The sequence below is a fragment of the Pungitius pungitius genome, chromosome 13, assembly GCF_949316345.1.
Source record: "Pungitius pungitius chromosome 13, fPunPun2.1, whole genome shotgun sequence".
Classification (NCBI taxonomy): Eukaryota; Metazoa; Chordata; class Actinopteri; order Perciformes; family Gasterosteidae; genus Pungitius; species Pungitius pungitius.
In genome coordinates this window covers 3967047-3992026 of record NC_084912.1, presented here as the reverse complement: position 1 = coordinate 3992026, position 24980 = coordinate 3967047, and the positions used below count along the sequence as shown (strand labels likewise).

At 43.9% G+C, this 24980-nt stretch overlaps 3 protein-coding genes across 4 annotated transcripts in view; 1 reads left to right on the top strand and 2 right to left on the bottom strand.

Moving 5' to 3' along the window:
• srbd1 (S1 RNA binding domain 1) overlaps window positions 1-13213 on the bottom strand; it is a 34079-nt gene extending 20866 nt beyond the window's left edge. The window contains exons 1-14 of the mRNA XM_037466260.2: window positions 13092-13213; window positions 12592-12656; window positions 11962-12376; window positions 11432-11671; window positions 11092-11258; window positions 10645-10762; window positions 10379-10517; window positions 10141-10237; window positions 9806-9971; window positions 4857-4960; window positions 4291-4398; window positions 4050-4207; window positions 3210-3300; window positions 2805-2912 (exon numbers count right to left, since the gene is read on the bottom strand). Of these exons, the coding sequence (XP_037322157.2) occupies window positions 2805-2912; window positions 3210-3300; window positions 4050-4207; window positions 4291-4398; window positions 4857-4960; window positions 9806-9971; window positions 10141-10237; window positions 10379-10517; window positions 10645-10762; window positions 11092-11258; window positions 11432-11671; window positions 11962-12376; window positions 12592-12656 (1976 nt within the window). The 5' untranslated portion in view covers window positions 13092-13213. The remainder of the gene's footprint in view (window positions 1-2804; window positions 2913-3209; window positions 3301-4049; window positions 4208-4290; window positions 4399-4856; window positions 4961-9805; window positions 9972-10140; window positions 10238-10378; window positions 10518-10644; window positions 10763-11091; window positions 11259-11431; window positions 11672-11961; window positions 12377-12591; window positions 12657-13091) is intronic.
• A 1531-nt stretch (window positions 13214-14744) lies between these two features.
• Window positions 14745-17585, top strand: LOC119214254 (uncharacterized). 2 transcript variants are annotated; one of them, XM_037465909.2, is made up of 8 exons: window positions 14745-14901; window positions 14986-15066; window positions 15842-16011; window positions 16175-16242; window positions 16435-16465; window positions 16545-16748; window positions 17001-17039; window positions 17177-17585. In XM_037465909.2, exons 2-8 carry the CDS (start codon window positions 14996-14998, stop codon window positions 17212-17214), a joined length of 621 nt encoding a protein of 206 aa, XP_037321806.2. In that variant the 5' UTR covers window positions 14745-14901; window positions 14986-14995; the 3' UTR covers window positions 17215-17585. The 2 variants fall into 2 exon arrangements, with proteins under 2 accessions (XP_037321806.2, XP_037321809.2); XM_037465912.2 differs by having other exon boundaries at window positions 17001-17079.
• On the bottom strand, window positions 17535-21120 carry LOC119214255 (SLC35A4 upstream open reading frame protein-like). Its single transcript, XM_037465913.2, has 3 exons — window positions 20994-21120; window positions 19515-19613; window positions 17535-19371 (listed from the first exon to the last, which is right to left on the bottom strand). Exons 1-3 carry the CDS (start codon window positions 21006-21008, stop codon window positions 19174-19176), a joined length of 312 nt encoding a protein of 103 aa, XP_037321810.1. The 5' UTR covers window positions 21009-21120; the 3' UTR covers window positions 17535-19173.
• Window positions 21121-24980: the final 3860 nt, after the last annotated feature.

The window sequence follows — 24980 nt, the reverse complement described above, 5'->3', positions numbered from 1 at the left end:
CTTCCTTCAGAGATGCTGGAGAGCAGGTGTATGTATATATGCGACACACAAATGGACTTCCTTTACCTAATTACCTGACTTCTTGAAAAAAATATATATCTTTTTTTCATTTCACACTGGCCTTTCATACACATAAATGACGGCGAAACACCAATCTGTGCTCTTGTTCAGCTGTATTCAGCAAAGTACAAACTCCTTGAAAGAATATGGAAGATGTCCCTCAGTGAGTCAACGAGTCTACTCCAACAGCTCAGAGTCCCTGAGAGCCACACACACACAAGTAAGGATGTCCCGCAGGCTGCCATTTCTGGCTGTCATTCCAGCTGAGCGCTGAAGCAGAAGGACAGAGGGGGAGAGACAGAGAGAGAGAGGCGTGTGGGGAAGAAAGGGGTGGAGAAGGTTGGGGGTGGTGACACAATGAAGGCTCACTGGGAGACATGAAGCAGATGGTGCGAATGAGGCGGAGGTCTTTAATGAACTACTGCACTGCCGAGGCGGAGAGGTGCTGTGACTGAACTTCTACCCCCCCCCCCAACTTGTTTTGATAGACAGCTAACAAGAATAGAGATGGAGCGAGAGCTGGATGGAACGGTGCCTTCGTAAGTACCCTGAAGCAGACACTCTACCTGGGCTGCCTGAGAGACTTCCTGCGAACACCTGTCCGTCAAAGCCTGCTTAAGCCTGCTTTGGGTACGAGACCAGTCGACGAGCGCTCGCACATAAAGCAACACAATGAACCGCCGCGCACACAGCACCAGAAACTGGGTCAATTAATTGAACCGGGGACAATCACAGTAAACACTTAGACCCCCCGCAGTTTCAGATGCCTCAGTCATTGCCATCATCTTTGTTGCCGTGGTAATGAGGTTTCTCTAATGGCAGGCCGGGGTCAGCTGCGGGTCAGTCAGCAGGGGAATACGGCCTTCATAGTCAGCAGCAACAGTCCCTGCCCTCTCATCATCATCATCACCACCACCATCTATCAGGCGACGTTTATGTGAACTTTGGGCAGTAACATTGATCAAGATGTTTGAAGTCCAAAATAAAAGGAAATAAACACATGATCATTATCGTTTTATCAACCACAGATGTTCTGTTTGTCCAGTATACAACATGCTAAACAATTTGTTTATTTGATTGTTGTCATTTACACAATTTGCTTTGAAGAAAAACAGGCATTTAATAATTCTTTACAAACTCAATCAATGGTCATTTATTTGGACAACATTAACATCTTCCAGATCACCATCCAGTAACCCGCTGAAGACATTTTTCACATTTAAAAGATGCGTTTGTATTCACATTTTTGATGAGTCTGCTTTTGAATTGGTCCGAATTGTAATTGGTGCTGAGAAATTGGAGGCTAACCTCACATATGCGTATGTAATGTGTGTAACACTGAATACGGTGTAAAGTTGGAGTCTTGTTTGTGTTTAATAGATTCATGGTTTGTGTTTTCTAGATCTAGAGCGCGGATGATTTGACACAAAGACACCGTAGTGAGGAAGGTTGAAGAGAGCCGAAAGGGGAATGAAGGGAAATGGAAAGGAGACAAGGAGGGTGGAGTAAAATAGTCTGTGTGTACACTTTAACACAGACACAGACTTAAAACTATGTTTCTTAGAGCCTCCATCAGCCGCAGTCCAAAGAAACCAAAGCGAGGCATGAGAGGGCGATATCATCTAGATAGCAACAACCACACTTATGGCTAATGTCAAATTAATGTCTCTCTGCTCCTCCAAAGTTCATGCACTTGCAAAGAAGCCTTTATTCTACTAACCCTACCAAGGCAAAGGCTGAACAGATACACATGTATTACGCGCTGCAAAAACATAGTTAATCATATCAGGTGATGTGGGACATTCATCCAGCACCGCATCAAACAGACTTGGAACATTCTCACGCCTTGGGAAATGCACCAACGCCATTAGCTCCAGGGAAAAGAACGAATAAGAGAGGACATTATATCAAGATGTTACATTTTGCTGCTCTGGAGGTACTCGAAAAGGAAAAAATGTCCGTCGTGAAAATAATCAAGGGGAAGTTAACTTAATAAACGCCCCGCTGAAGAGAGAAAAAAAAAAAAATGCAGGCTATTACAGTTCAGAGGTATAACCTCTGAAGTGTTGATGCTGACAAAAGCCTCGTATGCAGTCAGACACTTTCCCGCACAGCTCAGAATCATTCTAGGCTGTGCTCCCAATGCCGGCCCCGAGTCAACAAACACACATGGAACTCCGCAGGCGGAGTGAGAGGCCGCTGGTTATTATGCTTGGGCCGAGGTTCTGTGCCGTTGTGTTCTAAAGTGCGGACGGGGGCCCGGTTACCGACACATTGTGGACCGCAAAAACCTTTTTTCTCTTTAATTGGGCCAAAGTCAAACGCAGACCAGATGGCTTTAATGGACGATATTTGCTAGAGGGACACATTCCACTTCGCGTCTCTCTCTCTCTCTCTCACACACACACACACATTCTCTTCCTCCGCACTTTATCCTTTTGCATCGCAGACTCCATTTATTCAACCGCTTTCGCCTCCGCACGCCCAGCTACTGGCCATTTTTGCTATTCCTCGACGATCATTTCTCATGCACCATCATCATAATTTCAGACCTCAGCGTTATGTTAAATAAATCTCGACAGATATCGACAGACGACGTATAAACGAGCGAGCCGCGTGCCACCAGATAGAAAGTGGCGCCGTGGACAGCAGGGTTCATGCCGTCAGCGGTTTTTGCAACAAGTTGTTTTTCTTTTCAGGGTAACTGGGGCCTGCTGTCAAATGCACAGGAGGAAGCAGCTTACCAGTAGGACACGTCCAGAGGGTGAAAACAGCCCCTGGAGATGAGGTCCGCGAAGACGGACTCGGTCTCACGGCACGCTGTCCCGTTGCCGATGACAACCTTGGCACAGCTAGTGTCGATGAGGAGGACAAGGAGGATTATAAAAAGCAACCGTAAAAACGCAGTTGGGTTTAAAAATGATCTTTCCATGGATTTTAATATTATATATACACAACAGATAACAGAGATGATCAAAATCAGCTATATATGCTTATGACTGTTTACATGAGATATTAATGCTGATATGTACACACATTTAGGAAATTCACAGCAATGAAAATAATATATATATATTATCTCTATTAATGCTCCATTTTCTGTCTCCACTACACTTTAAACTGGACTTTCCAGACACAAGCAGCAGTACCTGTATTTGATCATGAGGTGGCGCAGTTTGTCTCCTTCTCTTTGGTTGCCTGCATTATGCAGGTACACAACATCAGTATGAAGGATCTGACCTGAGAGCAGGGAGAAAAACCAACGTCGCCGATGAAGTATTGTGTTGACAACAGGCGGTTTCAATAGACAAACGATATATGAACTCAGCATTTATCGGAGCCTCGGCGGGAGTTCCACTACCAGACAGTTAGATGCTTCCTCAGAGGAGGAGTGCAGCTCGGACCGCAGTCACATGACCGGACACCAGAAGCCCACCACCCGAGTCAGTCTGTTTCAAGTGTGTCAGCGTGACTTGCGGCCACACAGTCATCTGGTCAGTCACCCAGAGGGTGGGACCCGCCCGGGCGCAGTGTGAGGCCACGCCCACCGGGACTCGCGCTGTGACATTCAGTGGAGCACAGCGGTCGTACCAAAACACGCAGACACAAGAGCACGCTAACACATGATCCACTCAGCAGGGTCGCGGCACTTGGCATCTCTGACATGCACGCAAACGCCGAAATGTCGGCCCTTAGCCACCAATCTGCCACGCCACTCGGGTTTGCATCGTGTGATAGAGAAATGATCTGAACTATTTGAAGCTGTGACTAGTAGAGAAATAGAGCTGTTGGTGAAATGCAACGAGACGGTTCCTAAAAACGTGTTCGAACCTCGATTAGCATATACTAACGTCGTAGAGCTTAAGTTGCTTATCTGAAGCCAACGAGCTGTACTTATTATTATTGTCAGAGGGTTCTTACGAGGACTAGGGCCCAAAAAGTTTTAGACGCAAGAGAAGGAGACGCGAGTTAAGTACGCGCTGACTTACTAGTGGGGGAGAGAACTGCCAGCTTACAGCCATGTCTAAAGCCGGGGTCCACCCCCATGATGACGCAGCCCCTCACTGGGCACACCAGCAGGCGCTGCCGGAGGTTTCGCACAAACATGGCGATTGACTCCTTCTCCGCTGCAGTTGTCAGCTTAGTCCTGAAGAGACGGGACGCGAGGGAGCGTGAGGCATGTGGTCAAAGTGTAAATTAAGAATTGGTCATCAACACACTACAGAATACCTGTAGCTCCTAGCGAGGAAAGGCAGAATCAGCCTTTTATAAGAGTCCTCGACAGCATTCTTGATGATTGCACGAAGCTCTTCTTTTCCACACGTCCTCGGCCTCCACCTGCATTAAGACAGGTGGGAAAAATAAGGTTTTCGGTCTTCCCAAGGGCCATTTCCACTGATGAATGCAATTTTATAAAATGTGATTTCTGCAAACTCCTTCCCCATCTCAAGCACAACCCAATTTTTTTTTTCATGCAACCAGGTTGTGTAATATTAGCAGAACATCCCTTTCGGACAAACAAGACAGCTTCATGATTAAATATTATATTTAATGTTAATTCTTTAACCTTTTTTTTTTTTAATACAAGATTAATTTATCGCAAACATATGTCGATAAAGCCCTGATTCAAGCATATAACCAAACACTAAGCTTATTTGTTTTAAACTTCAAATCAATATAATAGTGTGATTAAAACCACATATTGCAACATTGTGAATGTATTTAATCCTTGCCTCTTTAAAACATTTTTTTTTTTTTTATTATTATTCAAAGTAAAACTGCACAGCGTTTCTGACCTGTTGTTGATGCACCAACTCGTGAAGTCATTCTTCAACCTGTCGGGAATGTTCACTTTCACTGTCAAAATCTTCAGATTCTCTCCTCGGTTAATAGCCAGGGTCTGTGTGCAGAAACAAACACACACACAAACACACACACCATGTTTAACGCAGGTGTAAACAGCACACATGACAGAGACCTTTAATTCAAATGTAAATTGTACACATTACTTTGTATGTATGTATGTATGTATGTATGTATGTATGTATGTATGTATATATATATATATATATATATATATATATATATACACACACACACACACACACACACACACACACACACACACACACACACACACACACACACACACATTTTTTTTTTGTTAGCACAGGTGCACCCAAACCTTCATTGAAAACCTGAATGTGTGCAAGTGATGAGCCCAGGAGTGTGTCCTGTGGCCAGGCCGTTGCTTTGTGTGCTGCTCCCCCCCCCCCCTTCAGAGGAACTGTTACATGCTGTTAAGCAAACTGTAGTAAGTGTCTGACCTTTTCGGAGGGGAATCTTTAGCCCGCCACAGAACAGGGCCAGGAAACAAAACGTCAATCTGGAAACCAAGCGGAAGAAGCAATCCGACAAATGCCACCACTACGCCACCACCAGCGCTGGGACCGCAAGGCCTTCGCCGCCCCACCCCCCTGCCCCCACTAGCAAGCAAACACACGTGGTGCCACAACCATTACCACTCAGCAGCACCCTCGGATGTGCAACACACGCAGACACACAAATACCAAACATTTTAAAAACACAGCTAATGGCACGGCGGAGGCAGGAATTAATGCAGCGCTCTTGCTTGAACTATGATGAAAGTTAAGATTGCTCTCGGGATGGCATGTTGCTGCCCCGGGCTGACACACCGACTGTGATGAGGTTTTCTCAAACAATCTCCATCAAAGCACTGTTTAGCATGCTGCCGGAGCCTGGAAGGAAACCACGTCTTTCCGGATTCTCAGAGCGTCTGGGTGAGCCCATGAGTGACATTTAATGGAAATACTAAAATGGTCCTTCCTGAAAAGTTTTAAAGAGTATTTTCTGCGTGATTGACCACAGTCACATGATGGTGATTCGTTTCATGCCAACATCAAAACTTAAGTAATATAAAATGTATCAAAGGTTTTCATGACAGAAGAAAAAAAAAGGAGAAAAGGCACCATTTAAAAGTCTCACACACCACAAAAAAATGATCTACTTTTTATGTGAATTGTGCGCAGGTTTTGTGCACCAGAAACACTTTGCCAAAGCCGATCGAGCCATACGTCACCTAACATGAACATATATTTAAAAAGGCAATACATATTCACATTGCTGCCAATCCTAAATCCCACCTCGTGCTTCCCAGCATGCTGTAATTCTACCACCAAAAAGCCTTAAAACGGTTGCCGAAAAACTAAATCTGCTGAAATGGACGTTTGTCCGTCGACAGCCGCCGTGCACTCTGCGTCCTCGCCGGGTCTCCCTTGGTAGCGGGCCACTGTCCCCGCCTGTGAGCCACAACCCGGTGTCTGTGTGGACGTGACGGCTCTCACTTTCCACCCGGGTTAGGTCACTGGTGGGAGACAGAGGGTGATCTCAGAGGGAGGGGGGGGGGGGGGGGGGGGGGGGTGTGAGACGGAGGGGTAAGGCGCCCGTTTGTGCGTCGGATGGTGCCAGGAGTGACATACGGCCGAGTACCGGCCAAAGCCTGACGAGACCAGACAGAACGTCTTTCCTAGACGGTCCGACGCCCCCCCCCCCCCCCCCCGCATCCCCCCGCCTCCTGCCCCCGAAGGGAGGGTCGGGCGGCGGGCCAGCGGCCGTCCTCTCTCCGCCTGTCTCCTTCTCTCTAACGCGTTCCTCAGAAGGATACTATCAACACGTCCATCCATCCGGCCTATCAAGGACACACGGAAAGACGCACGCACACAGACTCACACTCACAGCACAGTCGCACACATCTGCTGTGCAATAACATCTGGACTGTTGAGATGTCACGGGATCCACGGATCCTGACTCGCATTTCCAAACTTGTAGATTTTTCAGATAATATTTTGACATTTAAGTACTTTAAGTAAGGCTATTTTTTTGGTTTTAAAGAAATTATTTTATTAATTTGATGCTCTAGAGATCGCAGACAATAAAAGTGATGGCTCAGCTGTACTAGTGCCAAAGGGTTAACAATAAAACAGGGAAACGAGCAGATTATATTCCTGATAGACCATGATAACTGGTTACTCTATAGGGAATGTAAGCTACATTTAGTGAATATTATTCTTTAGGCCGTAAGGCTCCAGATGAATATTGACTGTGTAAATATCAGTGGGGACAAGTCACTGCGGGGGGGGAGGGGGGTAGGGGGGGGCGGCCCAGCACCACACGCTGCTCTTTTACACAAACACACTGGGAGAACTCTGTGCTCCTTCGGTCCCCCTTTTACGCTCTCCTGTTCCATCCGAAAACAAACGCAGCGCAGAGTCCAAAGGTCTCTGGTGGAAGAACAAACTTCGGCTCACAACGAGGGAGCGGAGCAGGAAGGAGGCTCCATGAGCGCTTACTTTACTCTGTGGTTTAAAATGTGGCCCGACCAAATGCGTCCGTATTTATTTTAGTAACTCGGGGGGGTCGATATTTACCATGAGTACCAATTACATGGGGGTAAGAAGGCAGAAGGGTTTTATTATTAACTATTTAAAATAGTAACTAAATCACGAACAGGTACATTTTCTTTAAAAAAATAAATAATTGTTAATATTTAAGAATACAAAGAATATTTGCTGTTCTCCATTCTTTGGATATTGTAAAATACTTCTCCTTTACAAAGAGTAAAACTAAGTGTTGCTGAGTGACAGTGGAAACAAAACTTGTTTATTCCAACATGTCCATCAAAAAAGGAGTGTTCAATTGATGAAACAGCTCCATTTACCCAAGCTCCTCTGCAGGCGAGCCGCACACCGAAGCGCTAAACTACCATTTGATCACAACGCAAATCGGATTAAACGAAATAGCCCGGTGCACGCTCGGACAAACCCGCCCTGGCGTTCTGAAGTGCGGAGCGGCTGCTAATAGCTACGAGGTAAATGGGAGCGAATGTGACGGAATTAAATCTGAGCTAAGCATCTCATCTCAATACGTCAAATGGCTCCAAGGCTCACGGAATACCAGAGCTTTGTATAAACTAACTTTAAAGAATGTTACATAATACAAATCAAGGACAACATAGAGGGGACTTTTTATATTCCAGAACTCTTTATCAAACAAAATGCATTCATGTGGGAAAAATAAAATGACTGAAATAACTGATCAAATCAAAAAATACCAAATCTTCTCTGGTTAAAATTTGCATGTTTTTTGTCCAATTGTATAATAATTGTATAATTAAATATCTTTGGATTTAGGAGTTGGTTGGACAAAAGCAAGCTATTTGACTAATTGAGCAATTAATACTAATACGATTAACCTAAAATGAACATAATGAGCATTATGCAGCCCCGTGCTTTTTAATCCCAAATGACATTTGAATGCAGACGATGAGGACTGAATGTTCAAGTTTCATCCATCTCGAGTCTTACTACCGTCTTTATATTAACTATTTGTCTTTGTTTGTCTTAGTCAAAATTGATAAAAACCTGTGAAATATTGAGTACGTATCCCTACTTTAAAACTGAAACAAACTACTTTTCTTCGCCACCAGATTATTGTCCACCTACTGTTTTTAATTTAAATGCCTGTTGACCCCACCAAGTCTAAACCGTTCTATCCCTCCCTTCACAAGATGCCCCGTATTTTTCCCTTAACAAACCACCAGGGCTGGGCCTGAATGAAATGTGCTAAAGCAAACGGGCAAGTGTGCGCTCACACACATGCCTCCTGTCAAAACACATCTCCCACCTGCTCCCCCTTCGCGACAACTTGACGGCTAGAAAAGGTTCATTTTAGCCGGAATCCGACAGCTAGCAGGGTCACAGCAGCCTGTGGATTAACGCCCCGTGACAAAGGAGAGTCATCGAATTAAAGGCCTCTCACACACACACACACACGGGAGAGGAGAAGGGAAAAGGGGAGGTGTGGAGGGGACTTAGAGGCTGAGGTTTAGTCAGAAAAAGAGGGATGGAGAGGAGGGGGGGGGTGGGGCAGAGCGAGGCGAGAGAGTGACGGACGCACCTCAACGTCGCTCGTCTGTTCGTTCTCTCCCTCCCTTCGCCACCCCCGCTCGCTCCACCCGTCCTTCCGTCCGCCCCGTTCTGCCCAGCAGCAGTAGCTGTCACTACAGGAGAGCGCCTGTCAATCAAAGCCTCCTAATCCAACGGCATGTCGGCGGGGGACATGTCACATATGTTAAGAGGAGAGAATGAGGGGACTCGCGGGGTGTGCTTGTGTGTAAGCACGTGTGTGTGTGCGCATGCATGTATGTTTATGCGATTGTATGACTGTAGGGCAGAGCGCGGTGGCCAGTGAGTGTGTTGTGGCAGAGAGGCAGCGGGTGATGGAAGCTGTGGTGACACATGAGGCCCGGGACCAACTCTGAGTAACCCACTAGTCACTAGAGAGACAGAGGGGGAGCCGAGGAGGCAGCGCGGGGCACAGGGGGGGCTACATTTGGAGGCACAGACAAGGCTAACTGCGACTGACGTGGCTAGCATTCAGGAGCGGCACAGATGAAGCAGTTTCAAATGACACAAAAACAAACAGATGGTGTGCATGTGTGTTTCATTAATTTAAACAAGTATTTTACTGAAAATGTATTATTCAGCTAGTAATAGACAAAGGCTTTGGGGGGGACATTTTTAAGAAAAACACCAGGGTTAAAGAAAACTGTTTTGCTATTATGAAAAATATGTGTACCAAAAAAACGTTTAGTAATAATGTGGGTGCCAGCTCCTCTCCCCAAAGGAAGGGAAGAAGGAGGAACCATAAACTGGTCTGTTTCTACCTGATGGGGTTGGATGCGTTGGATGTTGCAGGTAAAGTCAAGGTAGAGGTGGAACTTGTCGATGTCCTTGTTTTTGTTTTGCTGGGGTCCGGACTTCTCCTGCTCCTTTTCCTTTAGGGCCGACTTGGACACGGAAGACTGGATGGTCACAAAGCTGTTCTCACACCTGACACAGCGGGAGGGTAACACGGAGGGACAGGCCACTGTATCATCATCAATGTATCAGGCAGGAGAAACTCTACTACCAATAACAATGTAACACAGACCACCGCGGAAAATTAAATCAAACCTCACAAAAATGAAGAATTTTGATATGCATGTTGATATGTTCTCACAATGTTTTCACGTAGGCAAGTGTCTCAGGATCTTTGGCTATCATGTCAGCCAAGATATGCTCCACACCTGTAGCCACTTCTTCCACCGATGACAGACCTGACACACACACACACACAACTTAAATACAGGACCTTTTATGGGCTCTGTAAATATCAGAGCAAAAATTATTTATACAATGTTGAGGGCTTTGTTCTATGTCTGCAATGTGTTTAGGGTATATGTGTATATTTGTCTTACCTTCAGTACCAGGTGTTACCCATGACCTCAAATCCAGAGTATGGGGTGTGTCCATGACTGCCAAGGCGGCCGCCTCGAGGCCGAGTGCTTTGGCTCTGCGAGCCTTAGTCAGCTTACTGCCTTTCTTGTAAGGAGAATACTACGGACAGAAGCACAAGAATGAGATGGCTGGTAACTACGGCTGTGAGAGCCAAAACCAGGCATTACATAGCACAGTTTGATTTAAAATGTGGGATATTGCTTTAGCAATCAAACGTGATTCTGACCACATGATCCAGTTCATCGGCAGATCGGCTGCTCCTCAGATTTTGCTCCAGCTCAGGTGTCAGAACCCCGTCTTTCTTCAGGGTCTGAACCACCGTCTGGGTCTTCTTGGCTAAACAACTGAGGCACGTATACAAGTAAACAATAGCAAAAAAGATATACAGAGGAGCATGATGATTAAACACACACACACACACACTAAATTAAATAACACATATACGCAAGTAAGACAATCACAAACTTGATACGTTCCACTCCTCATAGCTTGACCAGTAGCACCATCTAGTGGCCAATGCTCACTCATTTTAGTAAACATTTCACAACTCTAGCTATAAATATTACACTGTGTACCTCAATGTGCCTCTGAATGTATTGGATAGGAGCTGGCAAGAGTAGATTGTAGTTTGTTTCTTTTGTTTGTTTTAAATTTAAAGGCGTCATTTGCTTACCGTAACTCCTCATATATCATCTGCACGTCTCGGACGGCATCGGCATCCATGTGGTTGATCATCTCTTTGCGGTAGCGCACCATGAATGGCACCGTGTTCTCCTCCTGAAGCAGCCCGACGATATTTGAACACACCCATCGATCCACACATGTCAGGGTGGACAGCAGCTAAGGGGAGGGAAATGTGCAGATTTTCAAAAAGTATATAAAAGGAGGATATAATAGTGCAGTAGGCAGAAGAACGGCACCCACCCATATAAATATTAACCTTAGCAAAATAAAAACTGTACGTCCATTGTTAACATTTTAGAGCAAGTGCCCCTTAATAACACCATTGATACCTCTTTCATATCCCAGTTCATATTGAGTTCATTCCTCAGGCCGTGTGCCTCTGACGATGGTAAAGCAGTTGGTCGACCCAAACAGGCACCACTGGTCTTCTGTTTCTTTTGACAGGGCTCACCGAAGGTGAAATCCTCCTCCTCCACTTCCTCTTTCTTTGGCCTAAGCCCGGCGAGTGACGACCCCTGGCCTGCCGGTACGCCTGCTTGATGGGCGTCGGACACGATGAATGACACCCTCTGCCAGAAAGAATCAACAGCAAAGAAAAAGAGAGAAACACAGCAAATAAACAAAAATATAAACATTGACATAATAATATAATAATGGCATATTTACTTTGTTAGTGTACGATTTGTAGTGGTCTTCAATTGAATACTTTACATGCAGCAACTGTTGTGTGTACAGTTTAGGCACCCTAATATATTCTAAATGAATGTATATATCAGCTTTCTGTTAATTGTGACTGTATGTGTGACTGTGTGTGTGTGTGCAGATATACTACTGCTACTAAAAAGGTTGTGAGTCTTACCTCCTCTTTCATTTTGACACTTGGCCCACTCTCTCCCTCTGGACAATCAGTTTGCTTCACTTTTTGGTTCTTGGCAACATTATCGTCTTTGTTGCCGTCATCAAAATTTTTCCTCTTCTTTCCAGCCAACACTGGTTCACCAGAATCCTTCAGAACTTTAGGAACTTTTGTTTTAGGCTCCGCTGCAGGTTTGCGTGGTGCCCGTGGTTTAGGAACTTTTGGCACTTTGGGAGCTTTAGGTGGTTTGGGTGCTTTTGGCTCCTTTGGTTTGGCAGGTCTCTTGGCAGCGGCTGCTGCTGCTGCTGCTGCGGGGGCTTTGGGGGCTTTGGCCGCCCTGCTGCGGGCTTTTGGCTTTGGCTCAGATGGCCTCCAGTCATCAACATCTTCATCACTACTGACCGACTCAGAAATTGACCTGATGGTAAAGCAAACCATCAAAACAAACTTGGAAAATGAATCATCCAATTCCAATACTGCAACAGGAGATGCTCCTACAATGTTATATAAAATCGGACTAGTGTTTTAATGGATGACGCAGTCTTATTAGTAGACGACTGTGTGTTACGTTTGTCACAAAAAACAAAAACAAACAGATGCTGTTTTGCGGAAAATAAATGAAAAATTACTTACACGTCGGAGTCCAGATCTCTTTTTTCTGCAACTTTGGCAGTCGTTGTTCTCGGCCTTCGCATCATCTGTTAGAAAATGTTTTTAGTTAACAAACCGCTGACGTTTTGCATCATTTAGCTAACGTTAGTTACGTCACGTTAGTGACGTTAAGACTCAACATGACAGCGGGTTCGTGTTCAGTTATCCACACTCGTTAGCTAGCTAGCTCTGTATTCTGTATTCTGTCGTCAGCAGGCAATGACAGTTACACAGAGAGAACTGTCACTGTCATTGTTAACTTTAGCAGGGACATTTACATTATTGAGTCACACGAAATCAAACAAAAACGTTCGATAGATATCATAACCACGCTCCAATTAGCTTGTGTCGTTTCAAACTTGGCGCTCTAAGCTGACGCTAGCATAGTTAGCTCGTTAAATGGCACAAATCGTAGCAGAGATGTGTAGCGCTTTGCCTTCCAACACAGCAGAACGCGTAGAAAACTAGTTGTGCATTCATACCGTTTAAAATGCTCAACAAATGTGTGGTTATTCCGTTAGAAATCGTAGCTAGTGCAGCAAGAAAGGTTACTTCCTGCAACATTACCGTTTCGACCAATCACAAAGTGGGAAGTGTTCATTCAGGAACCTCTAGCGCTCCCGCTGGACGGAGGGTGTACTGCATCATGTTGGATAATATAAATGCTGCGGTCAGGCAAGCATTCACCTAATCAAAACAACCTGCACATTATTCTGTTATTCTGCAGTGCGAGTATCTATTCTGCATTTCAGTTAAAGCGTGTATCTGACTTCAAGATAAGAGCCATGGGCAAGTAAACAGGTTAAGACACATGCATTTGATAATTCAGTCAATAAGTCTGTCTATCATATGTAAGAGCCATTTTGTTATTGTATGATTGTTACCTCTACCCCCTAAGTAGTGGGAGGTTATGTCTCAATTAGGCCGCAAGCTCAATATAATCAGGAGGATAACCTGCCATAGTTGTTGGTGTTTGTGGGGAGCTAAATAGTTTTTTGAGAGTGGAACGTGAGCGTGGAAGAGTATGTTAGGATCTTTTGATGGTGTCAGTTATATTTTCATTTTGTGTAGGAAAGTTGGACTCTAATGAAACTGAGGTGTATGTTTGGAGAACAAAATGAAGGACAATCAGAAACTATTGGAAACCTCTCAAGGATTATTTCACGCGTCAAAACGAACTTCAACATCAACCACAGAGTAAGATTTTCGGCGTGTTCGAAATTTGGAAGCCCGGTTGGGGATATATTTAGCACAAATTCAGCCAAACAACTTCTCTCGTTCTGGTAAATTTATTTGTCAGATCACAGGTCAAGTAAAAGCTCTGCGTTTGCAGAGGCAGGAGCAATTCTGCCGGCCCGCAGGCCGGAAGAACAACTAACTAACATCAGGAAGAACATCATGTTTTATAACCCTTGTAAGACAGAAAAAGGAAAGATTTCTATTGGCCTTAAACTGGTGTTGAGGGGGAGCAGGTTCTTCCCCCACTATCAACAGTGACCTCAATTCTGATCACTATATCATCTATTGTTGCACTGTATTGTTGTGGTTTTATTTATGTTTTATATATTCTTGTATATATATATATATTTATGTTTTATATATTCTTGTATATACAAGAATATATAAAACATAAATAAAACCACATATATATAACATAAATAAAACCATATACATATATATATGTATATATATGTGTATATATATATATATATATATATATATATATATATATATATATATATATATATATATATATATATATATATATATATATATATATATATATATATATATATATATATATATATATACACGTGTATATGTGTGTGTGTGTGTGTGTGTGTGTGTGTGTGTGTGTGTGTGTATATTTATATATACGTGTATATGTGTGTGTGGTGAAATTATTCTGTAACTGGACCATTTCCTTTTAAACTAAATCTAAAATAAGAAGAAAGTTGGCTTGTGCATGATATTTTAAAAAACTTTCTTTTGTTAAATGTGTAATTATTTACAAATTCACGCAACATTGAAATATAAAGACAATTCCATGTCTCGACCAGTTTTCGATTGCCATGTTTTGTCTGCCTGGTAACAGGTGATGTGTCGTCATGAGAAACCAATCAGAACGTTTGTTTTCAGCCTGACTACATTTTGGTTGTTCAGGTAGTCAGTGTGGGTTTTCCCCAGTTTGTTGCTTTCAGTTCCTTCTCTCCTCAGCCTTAAAAGTTGAAAACTCACTGAAGTCCGACCATTGATCTTTGTGAAGAGACTCGCAACTTGACCTGAATTAAGGTATAATCATTTGAATGCCCCCGCGGTAAGTGTATGTTTGTTTTTGTGTGTTTCATGTTGATTTTTTTTTAATGTTCCTTGCAGTTTTGTGAAGATGCCCGACGCGGAGATCCAGAACCAGCCGCTCCTGGCGGGTACCAGCCAGCAGGCAGTCAATGCTCAGGGGTAAGAATGCTAGATTGGCTATTGTTATAAAGAAAGGTAACCATAGATGTAAATGTTTTCCGCTTCTTCACAGTGTGACTTGTGTGATTCGTCTGAAAGAAATTCACAAACAAAATTATTGATATTGAGCTATACAAACCGAATTGATTTGACTTGAAAATGATGTTGTGTTATTTTCATCTAGCTTTAGTACAGAAACGATCGGAAATCACTAGTTGTGTCAAAAAAACAATTAAATTAAATTTAAAATAAGTTACAAAACTGCAGCTAACTTGTTCGACTTAATGTAAATTTCCAAAAGGAGGCTTTGTGGCTGAAAATAAAGCAGACCCCCAAAAAACTGCCAAACTTTCCCTTGAAGTCTGCTTGGCAACAGCTGAGGTCATCGGTCAGTGGGTGGTGGCGTAGATCGTATTCTGTGAAAACCAAGGCCAGATTCTATTGAAACTTCCTGTTTCAATAGAATTCAAGCCTCGAAAGTGTTCCTCAAATTTACATTTTCTGCCCCCTCACTTTCACATTGATTTGTTTTTCTCTGTCTCTCTTAATCCCACATGAAGATTTAGTCCAGATTAACTACTTGTTAGTCGTAGATATCAATCACCTTTTTAAACCTTTTTAACAACGCTGCTTCATATTTAGGTCTTTTTCTTAATTTCTCGCCTAATTTTGCCCCGTCATTCTTCGTTTGTGTTTCTGATTGACTTTGAGTCAAGTGAATGACCCTAAAGGTCATCTGCTCTGCTCCGCTCACCTCCTCCCTCCTCCCCCCCAGCCGCCGCTCCTCCCGGGCCTACAAGGTGGCCGGTCTGACCCTGTTGGCCTGTGTCCTCATCACGGGACAGGTGGTGACCACCTACTTCGTCCTCAGCCAGAGGAGCGACATCCAAACCCTGAAGGATCAGAACAGCGACCTGCAGTCCAAGATGACCGCGTCGAGATCTGGTGAGGAGGTGGAATCCAGCCGCGATTATTGTCAATACGGGGAGACAAATTCTTCAAATGTCACAAAAATCCCCGTCTTGACTTTCACTTCCTCGCTCAATCTGTGGCTGTTTCTTTTCCTCCACCTCTGACGCACGTTGTTCCTCCTTCCTGGTGTCTCCAGCTGCTGCTCCCGTGCGCATGTCCATGAACGCCATGAACGCCATGAAAGTGCTGGATGTGGTGGACGAGGTAAGAAATGAAAGGCCATAACCAGGTTGGTCCAGTTCTTACTAATGAGACACATTGGACACGCGTTTGCTGGGAGAAGGGTATCTTCGGATATAGAAGCCAAAACAGTCGTATACGCAGCTTTAATAAGATGACACTGACGCGTTTTATTGTAGAAATTAAGGTATTTTTGTTTCACCGATTCTTTTACAGGAGGCGACTACCGAGGTCACGGATAAAACTGGTATGTTGTGCGAATATATTCACTGCATTCTGTCACACACGCACGTATGTACATACGTGAACCTCCTCTCGTCTCCCAGTCCCCCGGCAGGCCACGGACTGCATGCTGGAGGCCCTCGGCCAGAAGCCCCTGCCGGTGCCGGGCTTCCGTCCGGCCTGTGACGAGCGCGGCCTCTACCAGGCGCAGCAGTGCTTCGCGGGCCACTGCTGGTGCGTGAACCCGGCCGACGGGCAGCAGGTCGCCGGGCCGCCGGGAGGAGGATGCGGGGCGTCCCTCCGCACCGGTGAGACGAGGTCACCGGTCACACAGCGGGATCCATGATCCACTTTGAATGGGCCAACAGGCGCCAGAGGATTTCTAATGTCTCATGGACTGTGGGCAGAATTATTTGTGGAAGCAATTATATATATGGATCTGTCACATGTAATTCATGTATTCAGATTACTTTTAGTTTTTTGATGCACTTCCAAAATATTTAAAAATTCATATTATCAAAATGATGATTATTTCTGAAGCCTCGTTTGTGTCTTTGTAGCCCGCGTCGGCAAGCTGTTGACTCTGCCTGATCTTGTCGGTGAGTTCACATCCTCAATGTAGGCATCCGTGGAAAAAAAGTAATTGTTTTCCGTTTTAATTCTGTCCCATCAAGATGATGATTTTTTTTATTACTTTCTAACTTTTTCATTTTGTTTTCCGTTTCCTGGGTAACAGGAGCTGAGGAAATCGCCTACGGCCACCGAGAGCAATGACATGTTGCATGTTCATCAACTTCTATCGGCTTTCGTATCCATACGACTCGATGAGCTTATTGGGTTTTATTTTCTGCTGATAAATAAACCAACAATAACCAATTCTCTTCTTGCCATATTATTAGTCTATTGCAACTCATCTACCACCTGCACTTAATGGACACATGTGACTTTTGCTATTGATTACTTTTATACATCTGTCTGGTTCTTTTTAGATAGCGGATTAGAGTTAATGATTTTTTTAAAAACTTGGTTGATGTTTTAATACGATTATTAAAACATCAACCAACATTTTAGGCAAAATTAGGAAACAATTGTACTCCACTTTTCCCATTTATTTCAACCAATAAAAACCTTACAGACCCGTACAATGTTTTTCTTTTCACAAAGGAATTTCAAACTGAGTGAAACCATGTGACGACAAGACAATGAAATAAAACAATGAATTGACCAATTTCTACTTTTCAAAGCATATCAAGTATTTAGAGATGTAAATATGGCAAAAATATAAGACGGGACATACAAGAAACATGCGACGCAGAGACAGTAACATAATGTTGTCAATAGGCACAAGTTGTTTCTGTGTTCCATTCATCAAACATAGCACACGGTTCCAGTCAAAACACAAGCTAAAAGGAACACAACCTCAATCTCAACTCAGACTGGCTTTTTTGAGCCCGACTGTACAAAAGCGCTGTGCGTTCAACTGCATCAAAACGGTCATCAACAACAAAAACAAGCAGGTTATTTTAGGTTATCCACCAAAAAAAGATCTGCACAGCAAAATTAATATTCTAACTAATGCATGTCTGCTGTATTATCAGTTGTGCTACTGTTAAGGTGTTTTTTTATTTTTTGCATTAGATTTTCAGGCAAGTATCCTGCGTTATTTCTGGTTTACAATTGACATGAATCCACTTTACACTTAAAACACCCTTTCGGTCAGAAGGAACAACTCAAAGATTTGGTTTGATATTTCTTGGACACAAAATAACATCATTGAAAGACAACTCTAAATCCCTAGAAATCCATACAAGTGGAAAAGATCAACTAGTTTCCAGCATATGAAATAGGAAGCTAAAGACCACCAGGACCGGCTATTGCACACGTGGCATGAGATGATAATGTTCAGACCAGAGTAGGCACTCTTAATAATATATATATATATTTTGCAAAATAATCCAAATAACACTTTCATGGTTTGGCAAAACAAGTGCAATTAAATCTAGAAAATGTTCACTTTGGCGAGCATTTTAATTTTTTTAAAGCAGATCAAGGTGGACAATAAATAGAGAAATATTTATCATTTGAACAGTGGGTCATTTTTGACTCATGCCTTTTTTCCCATGAATCTCTACAAAGATGAGGTATATAATTAAAAAGTAAAAATCTTTTACAAAGTGTAACATTGACCTATTATTTTGTGGAAATATTTGTTTCCCCAGCAAAGACACAACGCACCAGATGCTCAGACACTCCCGAAAAAAGGAAGGGTTTTGACAGATTAGAACCTGGAGAGCAGCATGAGAGTGAAGCTTTTCCACCCTCTGTGCAAGAAAGTGCACATTAGTACAGGCTGCTGCTAATTGATTTCTGACCACTAGGGGGAAATAAAGGGCAAATCTCTTGAAGAGACAGAATATCCATCTGTACAGCAAAAGGGATGTGATGTGTTTGTGCGAACCGCCTTAAAAAAGAAAAGATGAAACAGCCAACACAGATGCCCTGCACAGGTGGCTAATGGTTGGTATCATTATATATATATATCAATGAATCTTCAGAAAGCATCTATAGTGAGGAGGATAAGGTTGAGGAGAGAAATTACCGATGACCGTTTCAACGATTGACTTGAAGGTAGTTGTTTAAAAGTCAATCATTGAACGAATTGGAGAAAAAAATGTTTCCATTTGCAGTTGTAGTGGCACCCTTAGTCTCTCCCGCTCTTCCAGTCCTGTCCTCTTATTTGGAACGTCCTTTAAAGTTGCTTATGTATTCTTTGATGGTGCTTTCAATGTTTGGAACGGCATAATTCTGTGCTGCATAGATACCTGTACACGTCCCTATGGCAACACCCAACAAAGCTGAAGACCGAAACCTTGCAACAATGTAACCGGCAAGAAAACCCTTCAGGAAAGGGGAACCCAGCACACTGCCTCCCTAAGGAGAAATGGAGGAGAGAGGTTAGACGTGGTACTGGGGAGTTAGACTTGTGGTTTTATATCTAAATCGGTTTTATAACTACCTCGCCTGTGGGAAATGTAACCTGATTATGTACATATTAGTGCATGTGGGATCTTTACCGGAGGAACCCCAGCCTGTATCTCATCCTCCATCCGTCTCTGAATGTCTTCCAGCTGGTCTTTCAGCTCCACCAGGTCTTTGAGCTGGCCCAGGGGACCCTGCATAACAGAAACACAAATGTACAACAGTTAAGCGGACAATTAAAAAAACATCTAAAGGCAGTATAAGATTGATCATGATGTATCGTGACAAAAAATATAGTAGATATACACTAAAACTGTGCATGCTGATAATTGTTGTGACTTAAAACACTAGTGATCCAGTAATAAACTAGATCTCAGACTGGCATGCAGCGGCATGGATCTGCTTCCTCATCCATATGCAAATCTCATGTAAATAAGAATATACTATGTTTTTATTTCCACTGAAGACTCCAGCCATGTAGAAAAATGTAGTAATAGTAGTTGTATGCAAAACACACAAGATGATGACGAGAACAAATACACTGCTATGAATCTTATTTGCGGTGAGGGAAAAAAAATTGAATCAGACTGACAACCCGTTAATGAGTGCTACATGCCGATCCCTGAGTCTAACATGCCGATCAAAGACTGACATGCCGTTCATATGATCGGAACATGCTGATCAGTGTGACTGACATGCCGTAGCACCCATGAACGCGATGTCAGTCTAATGCTTCACAATTTTCCACCAACATAAATAGGATTCATTGTAGTGGTCTCATGAAAATGTCTTTTGAATACGACCATAAATACAACGTGTTCCATCGTGGCTCGAGTCTTTAGTTGCAAAACTCGTAAAATATACTTATTTACATGGGATTTGCATATTGAGGAGGAAGCGGGTCCATGGCGCTACCTGCCGTTCTGAGGTTTATGGCGTTGTAACCCTAAGGACACCACGTAATTAGATCTACAATTTATAAAACACAAACTTACTCTAAACATGTAGATGTTCAGTGATGTAGAGCGTAGGATGTTTAAAGTAATCACTAACGTTACATAATTAGATAAGGTCATTAAATCACCTCCACCCAGCACACATCACGTCAGGTGAGTGTAATCAAAGCCACCTCGGCTAACGTTAGTTGCTAACCGGCTAACTGTTAACGTAATTTAACAATAGCTTTGCCTTCAGTTTGTTTGTTCTTTCTTTCGACAGTTTAAGACTAATGTGTTTTGACGGCATTGTGCGGCTGTTTAAAACACCAACCAAATAAATCAAACATTAGCGGTTGGATTACTGCCTTGTTATGTTAACGTTAGCTAAAGGCTATAGTTAATAGCCAAATAACGTTACTTAAGGTTAGCATTTAGGTTGAAGCTAACTAGCTAACTAAGCTAAGCTAACAAACATCAGATTACTATTCCACCATAGCCTGCAGATGTAACTTGATACATCTGCGTTGACTGGTTACAGGCGGATAACACCGTCATATATGAGGGCTGCTTGATTAAAACTGCAAAGCAAACGAGATCTGCGGCGTAAAGTTAGTGAGGAAAGTTGAAAACTCCGACCTTGTCACCGGCCATAGTTGCGCTGCTCCCTGTGCTGAAGCCCTTCTTCTTCTTCTTCTTCTTCTTCTGTTTCCTGTGGCTTTAGTGTTAAAGACAAACACCACTGCCCCCCAGTGGATAACAAACAGAAACACTGGCTTTGAGGCGTGTTACAGTCTCCTGTCTATAAACACACATTATTACACTAAAGGGAAATACAGATTAATCCATAATTGTTAACACGATGAGTATGAAATAATTGCGTGGATTGGAAACTGACTGATTATTTAAAATAATTAGATGAGCCTTTGCAAATTCTCCTTTTATGCTTAAGCCCCTTAAATTCCAAGTTCCGGCATAAATGTACAACACAGGATTGCTTGGACTAGAACATGTTATTCAAAGCAGAATGATGAATCAACAAAATCTCAGAAGCCTATTCCACAGACCGATTGATTTTGAAACATTAAATCTGCACTGTAAATTAAACAAACCCCTATATTCTCCCTGACTAGATGAGAGGGATCAATCCCATTAGCCGGGGGGTGGTGGGGGGGGGATTTCTGTGAAGCCCGTGCTTTCTGAGCCTTTCACTTCTTGGTGCTGGAGCTTCCGCATGACAGAGCACTGCTTAAGAGACACCGAGAGAGGGGGGACATCAGAGTGAATAATTACAGCGCCCCTTGGAAGCAACGGGAACGCTCCACTCGTGAATCAGAGCTGCAAGTCTGCACTCATTTATTTGAACTCCACTGGAAGGAACGTCGTGATGATTAAACTGTAAGGAGTTTAGAGACAAATAGAGACGATGCAAATATTTGGACAAATACAACTAATGATCCCATGAAATGAGAAGCACTTCCCCATCAAGTTGGATTCAACAGGTCACAAGTGTTACGATCCTCTAGATGATGAGGCACAAATGTTTCTGGTGGAGCAACTGTGAAAGTGGGATTAAACCGCCCGAGACCGGAGTGGCAGGAGGCGAGAGAGGGCTTCTAAACGGTGGATGGTTGGGAGGAGTTATTGATTCGGGGCGGAGGCCTGTTTGCCTGACTGATCTCCGGATGCCACTGTGAGAAAGGTCACTGTGGCGCAGTCATCCCAGCCATGTGACTTTAGGGGGAACGCATACCGAAACCCATGTTCGAGTCAGGAATGAGAAGAAGAAAAATAACGAGTTACAATGTCAAGCGACTTAACGGCAAAACGTTGAATAATACCAACCGTAATAGCTTTGGGACTTAAGCTTCATCAATTATATAAAACAAGCCGGGCTGCAATTTTACCCTTAAATAATAAAAGAGAGACCTATTAATACACCAAACAGGGGGTGCTGTGCCTGGTTGTGTATACGTTGTAATTAAAAAGGTGGGCGAGAAAGCCCCCCTGAGCATCAGTTTCAGGATGTTTGTTTTGCATTATATTTTGTGGAATAATATTTTAATATTAATGAGAATTTATTGAAAAGGAAAGGAACAAAATGGTTTTAATCAGCAACACAGAGTCTCGCCGCTGAGCCCGTGTATTTTCTCCCTTCAGCAGCTTCATCTGTAGTAGATGAGCTTTATATACCGAAAGAATATTGATTGACCTTTTCTGGGTTATATGTTCCTAAATCGGGTGGCACACGCTGAGACGCGTGGATGCAGCCTCATATCATCAAAAGGGTTTAAACCTTGTGCTTTGTCTTCATCAGTATATCCAATTTGATTAGAATTTGTTTTTTTTTGTGACAATGGTGGGAGACCTTCATTGACTCTTCTGCTTTGTTATTGCTGCATCTGCGACAAATCACCTGCCAGCGTCCCGTTGGGCCAGAAGCACTGAGTTATGGTTTCATCACCTGTGATGCCCTGCCTCGGGGCTGTTGCAGCTTTGCACGTCGCGCTGGGCGGTGTTGGGAGGGCCGGCGCGACGTTGATGCATCGCGGGGGTCTTAAATCCACAAATCCTTTTAGCGGGCCTCAGTGTTTATGCGTTGGCTCGTGCTCAGTTAAGTTCTCTCGTGATTGTCGCTGCTCGGTATTCAGGCGGCGTCTCTGACACGGCGCACCCAGCCAGCAGGGTTGGACCAGGGGGGACATTGTGGAGAAGGAATTGGATGGTTTGTGAGCTTCACCCTGGGTGTGTGCATGACTCAGCGTTGTTGAGTCATGCAAAAATCCTCTACCACTTGAAAACATTAGAAGGGGCACTATTGTAATATGTGTTATAAGTTATTCTTCGAATCAATCAGACAAATGGTAACGCTATTAAGAAATATAACCTCCTTTCTTTTAGACCTTTTATTGAATTTATACCACATGTGTGCTATTTGAATGTTTCGGGTGGGGACAGATTATATTTATTTATTTTGACAGCGGCCTGAGTTAATCAAATTGTTGTGCACGAAGGCAAACAAATGGATACTCAGATTTTGCTACATTTCTACTCTTTTTTTAAAAATGCATTTGACACAGCAGTTATATTTTTCATATAGTAAGCAGATCGTCTTGATGATCGTTAACTCTAAGTATCGCAAAAAGAAATCAGTTATAATGATTCCATTTTAGTTAAACTGGCTGTTTACCATCAGTGGTTTCAGCATTGTGTGTGTGTGTGGGTGTGTGTGGGTGTGAGTGTGTGTGAGTGTGTGTGTGGCCCGAATACCAGCTATGAGCCTCTGTGGTTTTTCTGGCAGGCCGAGGTAAGGGATGAGATGTACTGCAGCTCTACTGCACCACTGTGTGTGTGGGTGTGGATGTGGGGGGGGCGGGGGGGGAGGGGGGGTCATAGGTGCCAACCTGTATCCTGGGATAACACCCAGTCAACGGGGTCAAAGGAGAAAAGCAACACAACAACAAAAAAAAGAGAGGGAAGAACTCGGTGCAAAGCCGGAGGGAACAAGGAGAAGGAGGGAGCGAGTCGGTCACACAACGGATCATAAAATCTAATCCGAAGGATCTAAATGATTCCAATGAGATCAACGGTGGGATGAAACAATCCACGCGGTCTCTACGGTTTTTAACACCATGGTTTTCCCTTCTCCCCCTTACACCATAACGCTGCCTCTGCATCACCACCACAGCCGCTCTCCATCCCCTCCCTCTGGCACTGTAGAAGCCCTCCCTCCTCCTCCTCCTCCTCCTCCTCCTCCTCCTCCTCCTTCTCTCTCCTCCCATTCCCCAGACTCATATATACGCTCCCGCACCGGGGGATGCCGGGGGATCAGTGGAGGTCTCGGTTCGGAGTCCCCACCCCCCCGGTGAGGCCCCTCGCGGCGCACAGGTCTCTGCCTGCAGATGGCGAAGCTCTGCTCACCTGGAAGCACGTTGGAAGAGGATCTCCTCCAGCCTGAGGGGGCTGTTTGCCAATAGTGCAACGGGGAGGGTGGGGGGGGGGTGGGAGATCAACAAGTCGATTGATTCCTTTGTCCGAGACTGAGAGACCACCGACTGGGGGGGGGGGGGGGGGGGGGAGGAGGGGGGGGGGGGCGCATGGAGCTGCGGGGGGGTCAGGGGTTAGGGTTGGGGATCCCAGCGAGTTCCATAATAACGGCGGTGCAGCAGAAGGAGTACTCAGCCGGCGTGTGGCTTCGCAGGAGGGACAAACTGGAACACGTGAGTCTGAGGAGATAAAATGATATATTCTAGAAATACTTAACTTGTTTGTGACAAAATAACAAAGGGTAGTGCAGAAAGGACAAGAGCCAACCATATTCTGTATTTTTATATTATAATATTATGATTATAGCTACCGGTTGCTTGCTCCCCGTTGCCGATTGGCCTGCTTGTGTTTCACGTTTCAACCTAATTCTCTGCAACAGTGTCTGTTTTTTTCGTTGTTGTTTTCAACATCACAGATAACTTCTTTAGGTCCTCGGGACGCTCTGCTTGTGGGTAAACAATAGCCGCCTTCCACAGAGGGCTTCTGTGTAGACATCTAGCACCAGTGGAAGGATGGGGAAGGTGTGCGTTGAATATTTGATGGAGGAGGGGAACAGTGCCATGTCCAGAGAGCTGCTCT

Excerpts from the sequence above, each read along its gene's own strand:
- LOC119214254 (XM_037465909.2), top strand. The coding sequence starts at position 14,996 with ATGCCCGACGCGGAGATCCAGAACCAGCCGCTCCTGGCGGGTACCAGC. Across the intron at positions 15,067-15,841 it reads CAGGCAGTCAATGCTCAGGG|CCGCCGCTCCTCCCGGGCCT; the intron begins GTAAGAATGCTA and ends CCTCCCCCCCAG. Across the intron at positions 17,040-17,176 it reads GACTCTGCCTGATCTTGTCG|GAGCTGAGGAAATCGCCTAC; the intron begins GTGAGTTCACAT and ends CCTGGGTAACAG.
- LOC119214255 (XM_037465913.2), bottom strand. Across the intron at positions 19,372-19,514 it reads TACAGGCTGGGGTTCCTCCG|GGAGGCAGTGTGCTGGGTTC; the intron begins GTAAAGATCCCA and ends ATTTCTCCTTAG.